We start from the raw sequence: 21,016 nt of genomic DNA on the forward strand, positions 1-21,016 counted from the left end.
ACAGGGTCCTTCCCTGGGGCCACCCCACAGTTTTCTGAATATTAGTGGTAAGGAGGCTCCTTAGGTGTGGAGCCTTAGCCTATGGCTCTCTAGACTAGAATCTTAGACTTGGTTAGGCTTAACAGTGAAAATTCCAAGAGAATTACGTTAATAGAAATTGGTCACCCTGTCCCTGCAGAAAAAGCACAAGAGTCAGAGTTGGCTTACCTCCAACCAGATGCCCCCAAAGAACATGATTGAGGAACTAAAGGTTGGTGCTCAGATCCCTTCTCACTCCTGCCTTCCCTGAGCTTCTGTATCTACCACACTGGAAGCTTTTGGAAAGAAATGCCTGGAACTTCTCCATTGTCTTCCCAGCCTGGGAGGCAAAAGAACTGAATAGGTCCAAAGAAATCTCAAGGATTTCTGCCCACCATTGCCCCAGCTTTCAGATTATGTTGTCACTGTACATGAAACCACCAGTGGGCAGTCTGATCCACAGTGAGAAATCTAGAGAAAAAACAGGTCACGTGTGCAAAATCCTTCTTCCAGAGCCATGAGCCCATATTCTTGCCCCTTAGGGACAACTGTACTATCCATTTCCTGGGAAGATGCTATGGGCTAAATAAAAACAGGGTAGAAAGAAGGAGTTGGAATCTACATCATTTTGGAGTTAACAAGGGCTTTTGAGGAACAAATCCTTCAAATTCAATAACTTTTCAAAGTGTTTGGACCACAATATGGGCTCAATAACATTAAATAGTGGTTAAATGAAATTGAAGTAGCAAGAAACCCAAGGCAGAGTAGCAGCTTCAGGAGAGGGAAATGAGTCTGCCTGGGGAGAAGGGTATGGCTGCAGCCCTTGCTTCTGCCCACCACTACTTCAGGCCCCATATATTAAAGAAACCTTGGAGGTGGTGACACAGAAGTGAAGTGACCAGGCTGAGAATGGGGGGTGGGAAAGGATTGACGTAACTCATAGGCCAAGCAGAGCAGTAGAAAGACAACAGATCTCATTCCCAGCCCTCAACTTTAAGACACTTCAAGGGGCAGGTCCTGACCCCAACCTGGCTGGGCCCTGCTGAGCTCTATTGCTCTTAAGAGGCTAGTCCTGGATGCTCCCTTACCCTAGGGCCATTCACTTTTTTTTTTCCCCTTTTCTTTTTACAGATAATCCACATTGCATATAGAAAAATGCCACACCACTCTTTATTGAACACCAGTGCCAGCACTGACCCCCTTCTCTCCAGGCACAGGGGCACGTGGGCAAGGGGCTCCTTCCCCCGGCCAGGATGCAGTGGAAGCCTGGTCCCACTACTGCTCTCCTAGGGCCAGCACCCTCCTTGGTGCCTGGGGCTGCTGGCTCAGGTCTACTCAAACTCCTGTTCACAGTAGCCTATGTTGAGGGGCTGGGCCTGGACACCTCGCCTGCAAGAGGACATGAAGAAATGACAAGGTGAGCCCCGTAGTCTTAGACCCCCAATAACACCTCCACCACAGTCAAAAGCCTCTTTCCCCATTTTCAGTAAATCTCAAATGGTCACCGTGTACCAAAATTACTTGCAGATCTCACTTCTAGAGATTCTCACTTGGGGTGAGACAAAGTGTTGGCAAGAATCTGTATTGTAAATAGGTACCCAGGTGATCTGGGAAACACCTATTTCTAGCTTGCCTGTGTTTGTGCCTCATCCCCAGATATCTTAGTCCCTTTGGAAGACGTAGATGCTTGAGGGGTGTCCAGTGCTCTTGGTTAGCCATCCATTCTTGGTTCTATTCTAATACGCTTAAAGCAGTGATGGTGGAGACTGAGGTGCTGTCCAGCCCAGGTACTGGGCATGAACACCTGTCCTTAGGTCTTAGACTCACTAGTTTGAAGCCCTGACAATCTCTTTTAGGGGCAACATGCTTACAGATGGCAAGGAACCTACTAACAATCATCCAGGACATCACAGACTGTTGAGCCTTAGACCCCAGGATGTTTGACTCTTAGCCCAAAAGTTGACTTTGAACTAAGCTATGTTCCCTATGTTCTAAAAACCTTGTCAATGACTAAACCAAGAAAATGACTCTCATAAGGCCCAAAGGCATGGATATCATGAGAGCTCATAAAAGCCAACCTCATTCAAATCTTGCTTTTGAGTGACTATGGGGCAAGGTACTTAACTTCTCTGTGCTATAGTTATCTTTATTTATTTATTTTATTTTTGCAGTGCTGGGGATGGAACCCAGGGCCTCGTGCATGCTAGGTAAACACTTTGCCACTGAACCATACCCGCAGCCCCTCGGTCATCTGTTTCTAAAATGGAGGTAAAATTTATCTACGTTATGGGTTGTAGTAAAAATCCAGTGAGACAAAGTACACTGTAAAGCACAGTGCTTGTCAAAAGGTAAGTGTTACTGTTACCATTCTGTTCTTCTCAGTAAGGGATCCCAAGCTCTGAGTTTGCCTCACGCACTTTGGGAAGGACCCACAGCCTGCTTACCTCAGCAATTCACAGCGGAAGTGTGACAAACGTTGAAAGGCAAACTTCACATCAGTCATTGAACTCTTGCTCCATAGCCTTTCAGAAACAGCCCCTGCTCTGGGCCTGAAGGAAAAAATGTATGTGGCAGATTGGCCCTGTGTTCCCTGGAAGGGTGCTGGACATCCACAGGCTACTGCCTTTTGTTCAGGCCCCAGAGTGGCACAAAACCAAAGAATGTGATAGACACCTTGTTCCAAGTGAGAGCCTGGCTGATTGGTTCCCAGGCAGTTCTGGGGCCCAGCTCCATATTTGTTAAAATGTGGATAGTGATCTAGCCTTCCTCCTCTCCCAAAGAAATGGGAACAAGAGTAAGCCTTAAAGGCATCATTAGTTGGTACTGACAGCAGCAGCAGATGTCTTTCAAATGTAAATTCAGTACACCTGCCATGCTTGGTGAGGCTACTATAGCAGAGAGAAATCTTATAAGTATCATGGACTCTTAGTATTGGAACCTGAGCAAATCACCTATGTTCTCCAGGCGTCTTTATCTCTATCTGGAAAGTGGTGATAATAATCACTACTCCACATACCTACTGGGTTGCTGGAGGGACATATGGAGTCACATGGGAAGTATTACATGCAAAACAGAATGTAATGCAATGCACCTACTCTCTCAGGCCTAAAAGGAAGGTACTAGTGTGGAAGTGGCTGGATGGAATTGACTGTGAAAAGGAGGACCCCTGCCCTCAAGCCCAACCCTCCATATCTTCCAGAAAGCCCTTACCAGAGCCTGGGGACCAGGTTTGTACTGTCCACATACTCTCCCCACATACAGGCCTCTCCACCAATCACCAGAGCCTTCTGCTCAGGGGTACCTGAGGGGAAACCACAGTGGGCCAGTGAGAGGTGTAACTCTAGGCTTCCTTTTTCACCACTGTCCCAATGTGGCCCTCTCTGCAGATAGGTCATTTCATTTCTAGAAATGTCTAGCCCAGACCTTCCTGCCTCCCTCCTGAGTCCCAGCCCAGCCATCTTTGGTCAGCAAGGAGAGTGCCCTGCTTTCACCTTTAAAATCCAGGGGCTCCACTTTATAGAAGTCCTTCCAGTCAGGGCCATAAGTTATACGGTTTAGGTACCAGGGGGCAGAAAGTAGGGCCCGGAAGCCAGCCTTAGTGATCAGATCCAATTCCTTCATGTAGTTTACTGGTAACTCTTCTTGCCATACCTGTATGATGGTGTCTGGCCGAATCTGTTGCAAAAGGTCAAAGGGCATTAATGGTATAGAACTGAGAAGATTTCTGGGCCTCTTTCTTAGGCAAGCAACCTAGGCTAAAGGGTGTATGTATGTACCCTTTGTTTCCTGGCAGCAAAGGATAGTTCTGTGACTCCTAACCACTGAGCTCATACCCCACTGCAGAGCTAAGGAGTCCAAGAACCCTAAGATAGCTCTCTGCTGTTCTCCTCCCCCACATGGAGATAGTAATATTATCTGAGAGCCAAAGGAGGCAAGCAGTGGGGCTCAGAAGCCAGCATGTCCAAGAGTCTCCAGATATTTCTTGGGGTAAGACAAGGGTTGGGATCTTACTGAACAATAATGAAGGGGAAGGCACATTCATCCTTAGGGTCCAAGGATGAAGGCAATCTGCCTCTCCCAGACCCTAGTCTCTGATTCAGGAAGGAAAATCCAACCCATCAAGTCAAGTCTCAGGAATCTCAAGTAACCAGTGATTCTAGTCCATGGTGATCCTGACATCTAAACCTGGGGCTCACACCTGTGCAGTCTTTCTAAAGGGGGAAGGAGAGACGGCCAAAGTGCTTGGACCTTTTAAAACCTAGTCCAAACTGGAGGATCAGTCCCTGCAGAGGCAAGGGAGGAGTAGGGAGACCAGAGGTAGATGTCACTGGAGGCTCCTTTTCTTCTCTGCCCCTGGCTCACCTTTACTTTATTATCAAACACTTCCTGCCACACCACATAGCCCTTGCCATAAGCAGAGACGATGTCCAGCAGCCTGGGAATGAGAGAAGTGTCAAGAAAGTGTCTGCTCAGCTCAGACAGGCTCTAGGCTGTGTGTCCATACTCGAGGACTTGAGCCTGGCCAGGGGGCCCATCCCTGACTGGAAGTTATCTTTCTTTCCCAAGGCTGGTACCCAACCACTCCAAACCTGAAAAGATAGAGCATGGTGACCCTTCAGGTGCCCATAGAGTTGTCAAGCAGGGCCCAGCCCTGATATGGAAAGTGGGGGCCCCATAAGTAGTAAGCCCCAAACACACTCCACCCTCCTTCCTTCCTCACGTCTGGATGTAGAAAGACTCCAGCTGCTTGAAGTCATCACCAAAGCCCTTCTTCTTCATGAAGGCTTGGATATCTGGGTTGGATCTCCTGAATCCCAAGAAAAAATAAAAAATTAATTCTTTTACCACCCTAAAAGCCTATAGCCTGATGGTTAATGACCTGGCCTCTTAAAACTATCTTTTTTCACTTAAAAGAGCCAAATCACTGAGGATCTCAAAAGTTGTAAATGAGCAAAGTGTGACCAAACAAGATATGTAAAGGATGAGTTTGAGTTTGAAAGAGTCTGAAATCCAAACCCCCAAAGAGAATTCACATTCATCCTTAGGGTCCAAGGCTCAGCTGGGAGCTCTAGCACACTGGATTCTGATTTCCCATCTGCTGCTGTTCCAGCAGCAGCCAAGAGTTGCTGTCTGTTACCTACTGCAAATCCTTGTCCCCTGACATCTGTTTGCTCACATTGTTCTCTTCCAAAAATATTTTCCACTCCTCATGTCCCAAAAGCTAAACTATTTCCCTGAATCCAACTTTAGTGCCTAATTCTGGATGAAGCCCTCACAGCCTCTTCTAAGCTCACTAGATCTGAGGGTTTGGACTTTATGATTTAATATTAATTGTACACTGTTATCTATTAATCTTGAATTCTCTTTCTTGATTTTTCAATCAGACTATTTTAAGCCTATGTAAACGGGGATTATTTATCTCTATCTTGGTTTCTTCCAAGATAATTCTGAGCTGGGATATTTTTTCCACAAATATCTCAAGAATCTGAAAATACAGAGGAGAGGTTTGCACTGACAGCCTTGCCAAAGTCAGGTAGGGCCTCTATGGGCTGAGACAGACTGCTGTGTCCTAGAGGTTAGGCCCTAAGCAGCAGCAGCTGACCCAGGCAGCTATGCAGGGCTGACCTCTACTCTGAGTAAACAATTCATCAGGGAGGGTGGGAAGATCAAAGGGCTCATACCAGCAGGTGAAATCAACCTCATCTCCTCCAAGGTGAAGATAAAAATCTGGGAAGACAGAGCTGATCTCCAGGAAGAATGTGCTCATGAACTCATAGGTATTGTTGAGACTGGGGTTCACTGGTCCAAAGGTGCCAGAGGGCCGAGACTCAGAGTAGCAAGGAGTCAATAACCCTGGGATACCTAAGCCAACAGAGAACCCCACATGAGTGTCAGAACCAGCCAGGCACAGTGGCACACACTTGTAATCTCGGATACCTGGGATACTGAGGGAGGAGGATCACAAGTTTGAGGACAGCTTGGGCAACTTAGTGAGACCCTGTCTCGAAAGAAAAGAAAAAGCCTGGTGTGGTGGGGCATGCCTGTAATCCCAGTGGCTTGGGAGGCTGAGACAAGAGAATTGCGAGTTCAAAGCCAGCCTCAGCAACTGTGAGGTGCTGAGCAACTCAGTGAGACCCTATCTCTAAAATAAAATATAAAATAGGGCTGGGGATGTGGCTCAGTGTTCCAAATGCCCGAGTTCAATCCCCAGTACCAAAAACAAACAAGCAAACAAACAAAACAAAAACAAAAAAAAAACAAAACAAAACAAAAACAAAACAAAACAAAACAGAAAAGAAAAAGACCCATGTACACTCTAGTTCTACATGTTCATAGAGTGAGACACTTGTGTTCATAAATGTCACACACAGGCATTCATAGGAACTGTAACCACCTCTTCAGTCACAATCAAAGGAATATGAACATGTTCACAATCAGAGACAGGCTGGGTTACAACCAGACAACTGTTAATGGATACACTCTTGCCTCACCACACTGCTTCCAATAGAATTCACCCTTGCTCCAAAAGGACATTTCTTCTCAAATGGCCTTAAGCAATAAAGGGGACTGAGCCTAATGGAGCCAAATTGGTACAATCTTTCCTATCTCCTACTCTTTGTGGGATCAATTATTACGCAGAATTCTACATTTTCTAAGGAGCATTTCTCTTGGCCCAGAGGCTTCCCCTCTTGGGGTTGAGACCAGGTGGCAGCCTCTTTCAAAATCTTCCTTTAACTAGGTTTTAGTTTGGAGGACTCTCTCTAGGGTCTGGAGCTACACAGAAAAAGAGAGTGAGCAGGAGTAGTGGCTGTTTGAATAACCTCTGGAGGCCACCCCAAGCTTCTTTCTATCAGATTCTAATGAGATTAGATTCCTCAGTATCTGCTCTGGGGCACAACAATTTTGCATGGGGATCTGAGACGAATCTGCCCATATTTTAATAATAAAAAGTGGACTCCTTTGTCCATCCAAAAGTAAGTTCTTCCCTATCTAAATTCCCAGGTAAGAAAAGTTTATAGAAAACATTCTTCCAAGGACCACAACTGGAACATGCCACATCCTAGAGCGAATGCCCTGAAGCCCCTGAAGAACCATCAGAAGATCCCTCCAATCCCAAACATTATTCTTACCTGGTCCCCAGGACAAAGTGTGACCAGGAGTATCAAATTCTACCAGCACACGGATACCCCGAAGCCGAGCATATTCAATTACCTCCTTCACATCCTGTGTTGTATAGATGTGGGTGACAGGGTTGTAGGCCCCCTAGAAGGCATAAGATCCGATTCAGATCTTATTTCCTGAAGGCTATCAGAATAGAAGATACTCAAAATGCTTCCACCACTCCCCAGATACCAAAACTATCTTCAAGAATCTTTATCATAATCCCCCACCATTATCACATCTACTGTTTTATCTGAGCACCATAATGCCAGTGAGATAAACAAGGTAGAGATTATTTCCATTTAACAGAATAAATATAAATAAAAAGCAAATGAGGACAGCAAATTTTCTTCTGAAGGTCATAGAGCAAATTAATGGCAAAATTTGGACCCAAATCCAAGTGTCCTGATTCCAAAGCTACTGTCCTTTTCCTCTGTCAGTGTGTCTGGTTAGGATAAGAGCTATTGTCCTTGCCAGCAGGGGCTCCAGCCAGGCTCAGCCAGGGATCTATTATAAGCTTAGGCTGAATGAAACAAGACATACCTTTCTGGTGAGCTCTGGAAAAGTGGTGCTCTCATATGGGAAGGAAGAGTCATCTACAATATGCCAGTGGAACACGTTGAATTTATTGTATGCCATGACATCCTGTAGGTCAGAGCACACACCATGAATCTATCACAGCCTCTCCGATTTCAGCCTCAAACTGGGCAGGTTGGCAGGCTACTCCATACACCCCAACAAGCCTCAACCTGCCCCAGTTGCAGTGAAAGATTTATACAGCCTATCAAACCACCCCATCAGAAAGGGCCTGGCATGGAGGGGTGACTCAGGGGATTTCTTCTTTCCTAGGACACAGCCAAAGACAGCTGAAAGATGAATTCTGGCCACATAGAGATGAACACTGTAACTACTATGGTAGGCTGTTATCTTCCAAAAGTCCCCAGATAGTCTTAGGACCTACACTTACTTCTTCCTACCATATGCATTGGGTTATGTGACTGATGTTTATCAAATCATGATACCTGCTGGGAACTTGGTTTCCCCCAAACTTATAAATCTGAGGCTTCTGAACCATGTGTCAACTCCTTTGGTTCCACCAGAGGAGGAAAGGAAAAGGCAGACCCATGAACTGGTGAGCAACTGTTATCTAAGAATCCACATTAAACTCAACAGACTTAGGAACTTCCTCAGCTGAGGCTTCAAACACATCTTTCCTATGACTTCATTCTACATAAAGAATGCTGAGGAGCCAATTCCCTAAAACTCTCACCGTACTCTTGGAAGCAGCCTGAACATTGGTTCATAGTAACCTGTGGCATAGATTTAAACCACTCATGATATTTTTTTGAGTCTTGGAGCAGGTCACGTCTACATTTTCCCCAGAGGCTTTGAGAGTTACATATATTTCTCCCCTACTCTTTAGGAATATGGAACCTGATCAATCCCTTGCCCCATGGCTCCAGAACTCTATGCATGAATAAAGCCTTAAGGCCTGTGTACCAGTGTGTCCAGTATGCTAAACAGTGGCAGGTAATGTCGAGATGTATCCAACAGCAAACCCCGGTGAGGGAAGCGAGGAAAGTCCTCAATCTTCGTCTTGTTGACAAAGAACTGTGCAGATCAAACATTGAACATGTCAAAATTCAAAGGGATTATCCCAAGATCTCTGAAAAGCCAACCTATGAATAACTATAAGGATATTGTAAGAATAACTATGTCCCTAAACAATGCCCTCCACCAATCTCTATATCAAAGACCATAAGCAGCCACCCTCCCAGAGGTCAAACATCTCATTTAGCCAAATATAACTGTCCCATATACCAAATACAAGTGTCCCATACAGATTAGATTTTCCTGACTGTTAACTTGTTTATTTTCTTCAAAGCAATGTGGTATCAAGGTCACTACTAAATGATTCAGAATAATCCATTATAGTCACTCTAAATAGACCAATCTATCAAAAAAGTTCTCCATTCACATCTCCTCCAATATTTATCCAAATCCACTAGGACCCCATCTAAATCAAAACAAAATCTTCCCAGGACTCTCATTATTTTCCAGGACTTTTGAGAAAATCCCAGAGTGCATAAAGAAGCCCTCTACCTCCCACTTTTTATTTTTTAAAAAAATTTTTAGAAGTAGTTGGACACACTATCTTTCTTTTATTTACTTATTTTTATGTGATCCTGAGGATCAAACCCAGGGCCTTGCACATGCTAGATGAGTGCTCTACCACTGAGCCACAATCCCAGCCCAGGGAACACTTTTAAAGGGCCCATACTCACCGCGCCATCAGACGATCTCCAAACCACCTGGCTAAAAGTCTCCAGGCCTGTGGAGAAGTGGAGAGAGGGTGAAAATTTGGGGAGTCTTGGAAAGTTGTAACTAAGGCAGAATATGATGTGTAGGCATAGGGTGAAAATGGATGTAGTGCAGGCTTCATGATTCTCAACACTTATAAAAAGGAGATACCAAGAAGTCAGTTTGCATTTTGCTTCTGTATTTTATTTTGGAAGGTAGTTTCAGTGCCTTTCCATGCAACACACTAACTTTCAAAACTCATATACCACCTCCATATTTTCTGAGCCTTAAAGTTACAATAAGATGTAAGATGGGGGCTGGGGTTGTGGCTCAGCTGTAGAGTGCTCGCCTAGCACAGGCGAGACCTTGGGTTCAATCCCCAACACCACATAAAAATAAATACATAAAGATTAAAAAAATAATAATAAAAAGATGTAAGATGGCTAATTCATGGCCAAGCCAGACTGCAAGGGGTTAAAGCTTTCCATGGATAAAGCCCATTAGGAGCTAAGAGAATAAAAAAAGAGGGACCCTGGTCTACTGGTCTTCACTTCTTTCAGACTGAATTATGAGAAAGTAATCATTAGATTGAGCTTCTAAGGAGCCTGAGGCTGGATCTGGAAGACAAGGACTCACTACTCTTCCTCTGTAGTGACTGAGACCAGCTGAAGTGTGCTGGGTGGCAACTGCCCCCCCCAAAGGACTGCCTTGACATAGTCTCTTAGAGACCATCAAGGTGCAAGCACAGTGATTCATGTTCTCAACAGCTAAGGCCCCACTTATAGAAACCCACCAGAAACTCCATGAAGGATCTCCAGAGTCCCAAAATTTTGAAATGAAAGAATCCATAAGACCTTAGTGGTCAATCAGGACCTAATGTGAAGCTCATTGGAACCTATGATATGGGCCCCTCCCCACTCTGATACCCAGCACTTTAGAGTCTGACATGCCCCTTCCCCAAACTAAGGAGCACCTTTAAAAATGTAGGAGAGGGCAGAGAAGGGAGTATGCTGCATCTCCAAAGAAGGGAGGAAAGGCAGTGTAATAAAGCCCAACTAAAACAAAGAATTCAGTGAGAATTACCTCATATTCACTGGCAGAGGCTTTACCAAAAGTAGTAGAGGCACCTGGCTAAGTATTTGTCTAGGGACCAAATACCTTCTCAGTAAATCTAGAGAAAGGGTAGGGGCCTATCACCTATAGGCTGGTAAGCCTTCATTTTCTCCAGAAATAATATTGCTCTACATATTTTACTACTACCTTTTACCTGTATATATTTCTTTTGTTATTAGTCCCCCCACCACACACACACACCTTTTTTTTTTTTAAGAGATGGGGTCTGGCTATGTGCAGGCTGGCCCAGAATTCCTAGGCTCAAGTGATCCTCCCACCTCAGCCACTGAGTATTGGGATTACAAACCCATGCCACTGCACCTGGCTTAGTTTTCCTTTTTAAAGACCCTTTCCAGTCATATGCCTGGAGTGAGAGCTGGACAGGTGGTTTTTGTGATAGTACTGCTTATTCTCATAGCTAGCTGCCTGTCCCCTGCACTCTCCCCCTGTACTGTGCCACATGGGATGAAGCCTATCAGCTTCTGGATGTAGCAGCAAGGAATGGGGAAACTCCAACTGTCTCTATAAAGAAAGCCATATTGGGAGTATTCACTGGGCCCCAGTCCTATTCTCCCATCTCATCAACTTCAATATTCCCACATCGTTCTCTCACCCCCATCTCTTTCTCTTTCCTTAATCAGCCCCACCTTGTTACCTCGGAGAGCTCCCCAGACACTATGAGAGACGAGTAAAATCCGCTTATCATTTATGGTCAGGGTGTCTGAAATAACAAAAATAATTTATTTGGTTAAGGTTTACTCAGACTATAGACAAGATGGTCTATATAAATCCTTGGATAAAACAGAAACAAAAACAATAAGATCACTTTTTTTTTTTTAATCTTTCAGAGAGGTGCAAAGCCCCCGGCAGGCTGCTGAAGGGTGGTCACCATAGTGGCTCTGCAGGCCCTGGCAGATGATGCATGAAGACAATCAGGCTGGAGCAGAGTTCTCTGCAAGCAACACCCAGCTTGTGGGTCATTTTCCCCTAACCAAAACATGAGGTCCTGTTAGCCTCCAGCAGAAGGTATGGTATCTCCTACCAGCAAAGGGGATAGGGCTGTTTGAAGGGGCAAGTCCAGCATCCAGCATTCCCAAAGCCTTTTTTTCCCTTTTTCTCTAGACTTTCAACTACTTCATCTAAGAATGTGAGAAAGAAGCAAAGACTCAAATATTCACTTTGGAAAGGTTCCCAATCTGCTGCTCAGGAAAGATAGGAGGCAGTCATAGGACTAATGACGTAGCTTTGTTTCAGCATACACAACCCAAAACTCTGGCACAGTCCTCAAAAAGTAATGTACCCAGTCCAAAAGGTAAGTGTCCTGTGGGACTCAGTGAAGAGCTAGTGCAACACTCTGAAGCCGACCTTTAAGTACTGGTTAGAGGGTCATATGAGAAAAACTCATCTTCTATGGCTTTTGGCACTTCAGGTCATGAGAAGCTTAGGTCAGGACATCTGGAATCATATCTCCAGACAAGTGCCTGCTCTTTAGGACATGGGGCAGTGTGGTACTTACAGTTCTCCAGTGACTCCAAAGTAGGAAAGTCAGTACATCCCGCCGTGCTCACAGAGACAACCAACTTGTTCTTCTTTATTTTCTCCTGTTTTTCTGCAAAAAAAAAAAAAAAAAAATAGAGTAAACAGTATGGCTGACTTGCCACTAGCAACAATAGGTAAAAACCAAGACCCTGCAGAAGGGTTCCTAGCTCTAATACCTCAGCTCATATACTGTGGTGACAGGAAAGGGAAGATGTGATATTCACCCATGGTGTTGTCCCTTTCTGGTCATGTTCAACTTTTGTTCTGGTTGTGCTTTTTTCTTCCCCAGTAACCCGCCCCGACTCACACAAGAATGATTTAGGTGGTAGTTCTAAGTTCGCCTAGACTGTGCCAAACACACAATTCCAAGGCCTCAAAAACTGCTTCTCATCAAGCTGCAGCTCAACATCTGGTCTTCCTTCACATTGGCACAGACAGACCTCCCACACACAGGGCACACAAAGAATGCAGCTGATGCCTCAAAGAAGGCCCACGATCACCAGCCCAACCTGTTTTCTTCCCCACCCTTCCCAAACAGATTCTCTATCCAAGGCAGACTTCTGCTCAACAAGAAAACCACCAAGTATGAATTAACATATTGTAGCTCTACAGACCCCAGTCTATGCAGAAAAAAATGCCATAGTCAAAATGTGCATCTCTTTCTACCCTCCTACCAGTTTTCTGTGATTTTTTTTCTGTGATTCTGATTTTATTGTGCCAAAATTAATGGGTCCCCTCCCTATTCTTTCCTGAAATCATATGTACACCACTGGTAGCACAATATCCATGATTTTCTCTGGAACTACAAAGTAAGGAATAGATGGTCTGGAAGAAAGCAGAGAGAGAGACTTCAGAACCAAACCAGAATCCCAATGTTACCCATTCTCCAAGCAGAAGAAAACTGGGAGCCTCCGAGCATCTCAAGGAAGCCAGCTCAAAGCTCCTGAGCATTCCCACATGGCTGCAACTCAGCTCTCACATCTGCCAAGAATCAAGCCAATAAGGAATCCAACAATGCCTGCCTAAACCCTGCAGGGAGATGGGAATTTGAGGCAACTCTGGGTATGGTTAACTTTTATCTATATCCTAATCCTAAAAATACATCCCCTCTTCATGCAAGGACAACCAGGCTCTCAGGCCTCAGAGACTGCTCTCAAGGCAGAACCAGTAGGTTCATCGTAAGCACCCCAAATCAGACAGGGAACCTCTCCAAATCCATTGCAACAAATTCTGAAAACTGAGGACTCAATCTGGAGGCAGGGGCAAAGAAAACTATAAAAGAATCCTTCTCCTTAAACTATATTATGCCCCTTGCCTCCTTGGCACCCCTTTAACTGAGCCCATCTGGGAGCCTCAATATCACTGTGTGGAGCTATCTCTGGCAGCCATCCAAAGAGGGCAAAAGTCCTGAGCTTTTCTGTTAATCCTCTGGGCCTTCGTTTGCCAAATGAGGAGAAATCCCAACTCATCCACATGCAACTACCATGGTCACTGTCCTGAGGACAAAACAGGAGAGGATGCACAAACAGCAGGATTATCCGAACTATTACTTGGAACATAGGAAAATACTTTTTTTTTTATATTATCTTTTTATTTTTCTAAAACACACCTGCATTCTATTCCTTATGTCTATAGTCCTAGATCACAGATTTTTTGGATGATCTGAAGGATATGAAAGCACTTTTTTCCAGAATGATACCACTATGGTAAAGAATCCTGTCCTAAATGCTCTCAGTGACTCATGTGGCTGTTAAAGAAGTATATTCAGAGGCTCAGCTGCTGCTTAGATAAACTCTGAGAGAGAAGATTTGAGGGAGGCAGCAAAATAGGAGGGACACTGGGTCATCTAAAAGGATGTAAATAGAGTATCATCACTGTGGTTTTCCGCCTCGTTGTTGCCACTGTACGAGCTCTGAAGAGAGCAGGAAATAGGCAGGGGCCAGCCAGCTGCCTCTCCACACACCCACACCCACACCCGTGCACTGAGAACTGAAGTGTGGGAAGTGAAGTATGGCAAACAGCCAGCTGAGTGGGCAATCACATGCACATGTGCACCGTGGACCCCACTGGGACAGCAGGGAATTCTAAAGCCTCGGGTGCTGAGGAACACAGAGTAGTGGGCTGGGAAATCAGGAAAGGCTGGTCTGGTTCTGGTTCTGCTACTACCAAGCCGAGTAAGATTCAAGTTTCAGGACTTCCATTTCCTGTCCTGTAAACAATGGCAGGGCGGAACAAGATTCCGTCTACTAAAACCTCGTGACTCCAGGTTCCATTTCATTATCACAGCCTCCTACCTCTGCAGCTCACTCATCTCCCAGCTTTTATCTAAACTCTTTCTCTTTGAGAGGGAAGGGGAAGGTAGAGTTTCCATTGAAAAGTTTGCATTTTTTTTTTTTAATTAAAAAGGAAGGGGCAATGGTTGTGGCTCGTGGTAGAGCGCTTGCCTAGCAAGTGAAAGGCACTGGGTTCAGTCCTCGGCACCACATAAAAATAAATAAATAAAGGTATAAAAAATGTTGTATCTGATAAAAAAAAAAAGGTAGTATTCACTAGTTGAAAAATTCAAACACTACACAAGCATTTACAATAAAAAATAAACAAAAGTATCTCTGTCATCCTTTGTTAGTCTTCTCAGTGTGGAGATAACATGCCGTTCATTCTATGCCTGTTCTCCATTTTTGGCATAATTCTGCCTTCCTCATCATAGACAGGTCATCTCTGGACATGGAATTCTGAGAACAAGGACTCTCTTATTATTAAAGTCTCTATAGAACTTTCTCCAGACTATAGTTGTACAACTCTTCAAGTCCTTTCTGTCTTTAGTCCTCTCTCAGCTTCACATAACTTCCTGTTGGCCTAGATGTGGACATCCATCACCTCAGATGCAATCTAGCCAATACTCTTAACAACCTGTCTTAGTTTTACTTATATCCAGTGTGCAAAACCCTCAACCCTGGATCAATCTAACCTCTGCCTTCTGTGCCCCCAAATCCTGGCTACTACTAGCCCTATCAGAGGGAAGGGAAAAAACAGAATAGCAGGATAGGGTCACTGTAAAATCATGGTCTCCGATCTTGGCTGGGCCCTCAAGGCTGCCCTGAAAATCTTCTATCACTTTTTTTTCTATTTTCCACAATAGCTATTTCAAGCTTGTACACTTTCCTCAAGTTGATCCCCAATTTCCTTAGTCCTAGCAGATAATTAAAAAATAACTCCCATCCAGCTTACCTTCTCCCTTCCCCCAAATATCTGCAACACACACCTGTCTTAACCTTCTCCTCCCCATCTTGATGAAAGAGGTCTCCTTTTACCTGTGCTCTGGACCTCTCCTCAGGTTCCTCTTGTATAAATTATTTCTCTTTTTTCCAAAGTCTTTGAATTATTTCTTTCTACCAATTCTTTCCCATCAGCATTAAAATCTTTGCAGTCTTCCTGGTCTCAACTGTAGTTCATCTCAAACATTCACCCCTTCTCTCAACTTCCAGTCACAAAGAAACTCTAGAAGAAATGTAGCCTGGGCTGTTGGAAGCTGAACTTCAAGGACAGACAAATCTGAAATCAAATCTTGGTCCTAACAATTCTGGTTGTGGGACCCTGGGCAGGTTATTTACTCTCTGAGTTGTAGTTTCCTCATCTGTAAAATGGGACTCATGATAGTACCTACCTTACTGCGCTGCTGGGGAGATTAAATGAGTTAATATATGTAAAGTGCTTAGTTCAGTGTCAGGCAAAAGGTAAGTGCTCATGGGCGTGGTCATTCTTTGTTTTCTCTTTATAGCCACACTTCTTTACATCTTATGTACCCCTCAATCTGTTATAATCTGACTTCCCTTGCCACCACTCCCATGAAAATGGCTTCACTAAGGTTCTGTGGAATCTTTCCAACTCATCCAGTCATTCATTCAACAGCTATTTATTGAATGTTTACTATGTGTCAAGCTTATTTCTAAGTGCTGGGGATATAGCAGTGATTAAAACAGACAAAATTCTCTGCTGTCAGAGAGCTAATATTTTAGACACCATTCACCACTTCTGGGATCTCTTGGCAGCATAAGATACTGACAAACTCACTTCACTAGAGGGACACTGTTCTCTCTTGATTTTCCTTCTTCCTCTTTGAATATGCTTCCTCATTCTCTTTTTCCTTCACCAACCCCTCTGTGCTGGTGTTCTCCAGGGTCTCTAGGCTTCCAGATTTCTTTTTCTCCTTACTTACACTTTCCTGGGAAATGCCATCCACTCCCACAGTACTGTGAAGTTCCAAATTTATCTTTCGAAGCTAATTCTTCTGGAGCCCTAGACTTGGTATGCTTCTGCTCAGCTTATCTCAAATGTACCCTAAATCTTAAAAACAAATACAAAAACTCTTCTTTCTTTTCTCACTGGTTGATCCTCTCTCTTGCTTTGATAACAGCACAATCTATTTACCCAAACAAGAAACCTCCTCCTTCTACCACACTTTCCACCTGAGTAGATCACAAATTCATTCACTCAAAATAATATTTATAAACTGTCTTCCAATGTGTCAAACATTGCTGAGCAGTAAGATTTCAACAGTAAAAAAGACTCAAGTCATGTTTACAAAATACTTATATCTCTTTTCTTTTTTCCTGGTGGTGCTAGGGATTGAACTCAGGGCCTCACACATGCTAGGCAAGCCAAGTACTCTACCACTGAGCTATAGCCCCAGGCCAAATACTTATTTTCTCAACACATCCCACTTCCCCTGCCCCTATTGGGCCAAAGATTTTAACTTAGTATCTTGAAATTTCTCACCTGGATGACTATAAAACGTCTCCCAGGTGATCCCTCTCTGCCTCCATCTATACCCCATTTCACTCTACTATCCACTAGAGTGTTTCAACATAAAGATCAGATTATGACAGCCTCTGCTTAAAACCCTTCAATGAGCAGGCACAGTAGCACATTCCTGGATCACAAGTTCCAGGACCCTGTCTCAAAATAAAATGAGGGCTGGGATTGTGTCTCAGTGGTAGAGCACTTGCCTAGCATGTGTGAGGCATTGGGTTCGATCCCTAATACCACATTTAAATAAACAAATAAATAAAACAAAATAAAGGCACTGTGTCCATCTACAACTAAAAATTAAAAAAAAAAAAAAAAAGAAAAGAAAAGAACTGAGGATATATAGCTCAATGGTAGAACACTTGTCTAGTAAGCATGAAGCCTGGGGCGCAGTGACACATGCTTGTAATCCCAGTGACTCAGGAGGCTGAGGCAGGAGGAACATGAGTTCAAAGCCAGACTCAGCAACTTAGCAAGGCCCTAAGCAACTTTGTGAGACCTCCATCTTTAAATAAAATATAAAAAACGGTTGAGGATATGGCCCAACAGTAAAGTGCCTCTGGGTTCAATTCCCAATACCAAAAAAATAAAAACAAAAATAAAAACCCAAAAAACAACAAATGGCCTCTTAGAGGTGAAGTCCAGAAGCCACTAATAGTCATCAGAAGAGACTTGTCTTTCCCTGCTCCTGTGCAGAAACTCTCACTTACAACTCAATGAGCTTTTTCAGATCCTTGAGGATGCCGTGTTCTCTCCATACTTTTCTTGCCATATATTGCTTCCTCCTATTGAAACAAACTTTGGATTCCCTCCATACCTCTCCTCATTAAGAAATAACTCTGGCTTTCCTTCTATACAACTTTTCTGTCATTCCCCACCCTTTCCTTAGAGACCTTTCTATGTGATCACGAAGCAATGTACACATACATTTTTCATAACGCGTATCTTAATATATGCTGTTTATTTGTCTATCTCCTCACCTAGGCTGTGAGTTCCTCAACAGCAGGGACCAATCTCAGTGTCTCTGTACTCCCAGTGCCTGACACACGGTAGTCATTCAATAAATGTTTGCTGAAAAAATGAATGATACTAGAATTAAAAAAAAGTGCATTTTATGCGACATATGCATAATGATTATGCTACATAATAATCAGCATAAATGGGAAACATGGTTAACATAGAGATCACTTTTATATACCCAAACCTAGAACTTTTCTAAAGTCTTATTATTAGGGTAAAGGATGCTAAAAAGACACACAGACTTTTCAAAACAATATTCTAAAAACCTCTGAGTCCATAAGTCCAAAGATTTAGGTATCTCCACTTCTATGGAAGGGAGAACTCTTTGCTGCATTAGGGTATCTGGAAACTATATATCTTTATCTCAATGTACAATAGCCTCTCCCTCCACCAGCCTTGCTCCTTCTTGAATCAAAACATTTCCATTATATTAATGCACTTAATTCACAGAGGCCTAGCAGATTGGAGGAAACACATTGGATTTAGTTACAAATTGGCATTTGGCTTGGCTTCTGGATTGAAAACTAGGAAAGTCAACTCAGCCATTGACACCTTATTACTCTAATGTCTTCCCTTCCCTGGTACTCTCCTAGGCTATGCCAAAGTTTATTCCCACACCCACTTTGCTGTCTCCCCACCTCCACACATACACAGCTTCATACACACCACAAGCAGGCTTCATCTCCCAACACTCAGCCAAATGAGAGGCCTGGAAATCATTCATGCCTATTCATTTCTTCATTCCAACCAAGATATGTTGAGCACTTACTGTGCATCAGGAACTGTGCTAGGTGCTGGGGCAGTTAAAAAGAAAAACAAGCCCTGGTCCCTGCCCTTGAGGAGCTCATAGTTTCTAGTGGGAGAGACAAATACAAACGATTACTAAACAGTGTGATAAGGGCTGTGGTACATACTGTTGCTTCTTCCGGAAGGGAAGAAGGTTTAACCTCTGAGTAAGATCTGAACCCTGAGTTGTGTTCGCTAAGCACCAAGAGGAGAAAATATATTCCAAGCATGGGAAGCACATCAGTGTGGCTAAGGGAGGAGGCAAAGGCATCCCTATGAAACTTCTTATCCAGTAAAGTGGGAAATGAGAAGGTGACTGTCCTGAGTCTGGGGCTTCTCAGTGCTGCTGAATTCAGTTTAGACTGTGGTGCAGATGCCCATGAGTTCTAAGATTCTTCACGTTCCAGAGACTAACTACTCATAGTGTACTCTCTCCAGTCCACAGGTGAATGCTGAATGTTTCCCTTTCTCTCATTCCCATCTTGCTGCTTTTCTTTTTTTGTTTTTTAAGTTGTAATTAAGATTTTTTTTTTCCATTCAAAGCTAGTCTCAGCAACTTAGCAAGGCCTTAAGCATCTCAGTGAGACCCTATATCTAACTAAAATACAAAAGAGGGCTGGGGATGTGGTTAAGTGCCCCTGGTTCAATCCTCAGTACAAAAAAAAAAAAAGGCATTTTCCCCCAAACTTTCTCTAAACCCCCCTCCCCCACATGGTACTGGGGATTGAACTCAGGGCCTCATACTTAGTAGGCAACTACTCTACCACTGAGCTACATCTTCAGCCCCCTTTCCCCACTACTTAAAAACTCTGATCTGTCCCTCCTTACCCTACTCTTATTAGAAAGAGAAAAATCTCCCTATAATTCTAGATTCCAAGAGGTAACTGCAGTCATCATTTTGAACAGCCTTCCAATTTTTTTGTAAATACACTGATATTAATTTTTAGAACAAAAATGGAATCTAAATACATATTAGCTTATAACTTTTTTCCATTTACCAAAATGATTTGTTGATCTTCCAATGTCAATATCTAGAGATTCACACCATTATTTATAAATACTAAATAAAATTCCATTGATGAAAACTCCTTAACTAACTTCTCTCCCATTTGTGGACATTTGGTAAGGTTTCTAAATTTTTAATATTAGAAGCAATGTTCTAATAAACAAATATTTGTGTGTATATACAGTTGTGAAAGATTTCCATAGGACAAATTCTTAGGGATGCAAATACTAGGCCGAAGATGTGAAAAGTTCGGTCATGACACTGCCAAATTACTCTTCAAATTATTGCGTTGATTTTTTACCCAAACCCACATATCAGAGCCCATTTTTCCACATCCTTCTAACATTAGATCATCTCAATTCTTTTTCATCTTTGCCAGCCTGGTTAAAAACAAAACAAAACAAAAACACAAATTTAATTAGCATTTCTTTAATAATGACTGAATTTATGCATTGTTTTGCAATTACTAACTATATTCTTTGTACTTTTCTTGGTTAATTTTCTTTTATTGATTTGTGGAGCTCTTCTAAATTTTAGCCTCATCTTTTAAGTTTGCAACTATTTGCCCCATTTTGACCTTTATCTTTTTAATCTTGTGGTTTCTTTGCTTTAATTCTTATGTAGTTAAATATGTTTGTCTTTTCCTTTATAGTTTTCTTTATTTGCTTGCTTAGAAAGGCCTCTTCTACTCCTGGGATTATAAGAATAAATTCTAGGATTCCTTCTAATGCTTTTATGGTATATTCTAAATCTTCAGATCTTTAATCTACTTGGAATTTACTTTGTGTTTGATATAAGAATTTAATTTTTTTCCAAACTGAAAAACACTCTTACACATTTGGTATGTGGAACTTAAATTTTTGGCAGTCTTACAGTCAGGGAAATCTATGTCCTACCTCTAACATCTTTTGTCACTCTACTCAATATATAAGCCCATTTCTGGTCCCACACTCCCATTCCCATAAATGTTTCCTTTTTACTGACCACATCACCCACCCTTGAATAACTCTTGAAGTTTTGTTGTATGATTATTTAACTACCAACCATTCTCAGCACTTTTGCTTCCTCTCTAACTGAAGCCTGGCTCTCCCTAGAGACACCACACACCACTATCTCTACAATTTGTTCTGAGAGGCAAGGTCTTTTCATACCGAGATTGAGACTTGGTGCTATTTCTAGGTCATCCATCCCCCATCATCAAGTGAAAACACAGCTCCTTCTGTGGCTCATGCCATCCAGTTGTTGAATCTAGAGCCTCTCTTTATC

General features: G+C 43.1%; 1 protein-coding gene across 1 annotated transcript in view; it reads right to left on the reverse strand.

Annotated features, from left to right (window-relative positions):
* Positions 1 to 1,164: 1,164 nt before the first annotated feature.
* Positions 1,165 to 21,016, reverse strand: part of Hexa (hexosaminidase subunit alpha) — a 25,969-nt gene continuing 6,117 nt past the window's right edge. The window contains exons 2-14 of the mRNA XM_026387788.2: positions 12,110 to 12,202; positions 11,249 to 11,314; positions 9,465 to 9,511; positions 8,680 to 8,790; positions 7,723 to 7,824; positions 7,149 to 7,281; positions 5,700 to 5,880; positions 4,739 to 4,825; positions 4,381 to 4,453; positions 3,510 to 3,693; positions 3,229 to 3,319; positions 2,463 to 2,567; positions 1,165 to 1,407 (exon numbers count right to left, since the gene is read on the reverse strand). Coding sequence (XP_026243573.2) covers positions 1,350 to 1,407; positions 2,463 to 2,567; positions 3,229 to 3,319; positions 3,510 to 3,693; positions 4,381 to 4,453; positions 4,739 to 4,825; positions 5,700 to 5,880; positions 7,149 to 7,281; positions 7,723 to 7,824; positions 8,680 to 8,790; positions 9,465 to 9,511; positions 11,249 to 11,314; positions 12,110 to 12,202 — 1,331 coding nt within the window. The 3' untranslated portion in view covers positions 1,165 to 1,349. The remainder of the gene's footprint in view (positions 1,408 to 2,462; positions 2,568 to 3,228; positions 3,320 to 3,509; positions 3,694 to 4,380; positions 4,454 to 4,738; positions 4,826 to 5,699; positions 5,881 to 7,148; positions 7,282 to 7,722; positions 7,825 to 8,679; positions 8,791 to 9,464; positions 9,512 to 11,248; positions 11,315 to 12,109; positions 12,203 to 21,016) is intronic.

Source organism: Urocitellus parryii, chromosome 6, assembly GCF_045843805.1.
Source record: "Urocitellus parryii isolate mUroPar1 chromosome 6, mUroPar1.hap1, whole genome shotgun sequence".
Taxonomy (NCBI): Eukaryota; Metazoa; Chordata; class Mammalia; order Rodentia; family Sciuridae; genus Urocitellus; species Urocitellus parryii.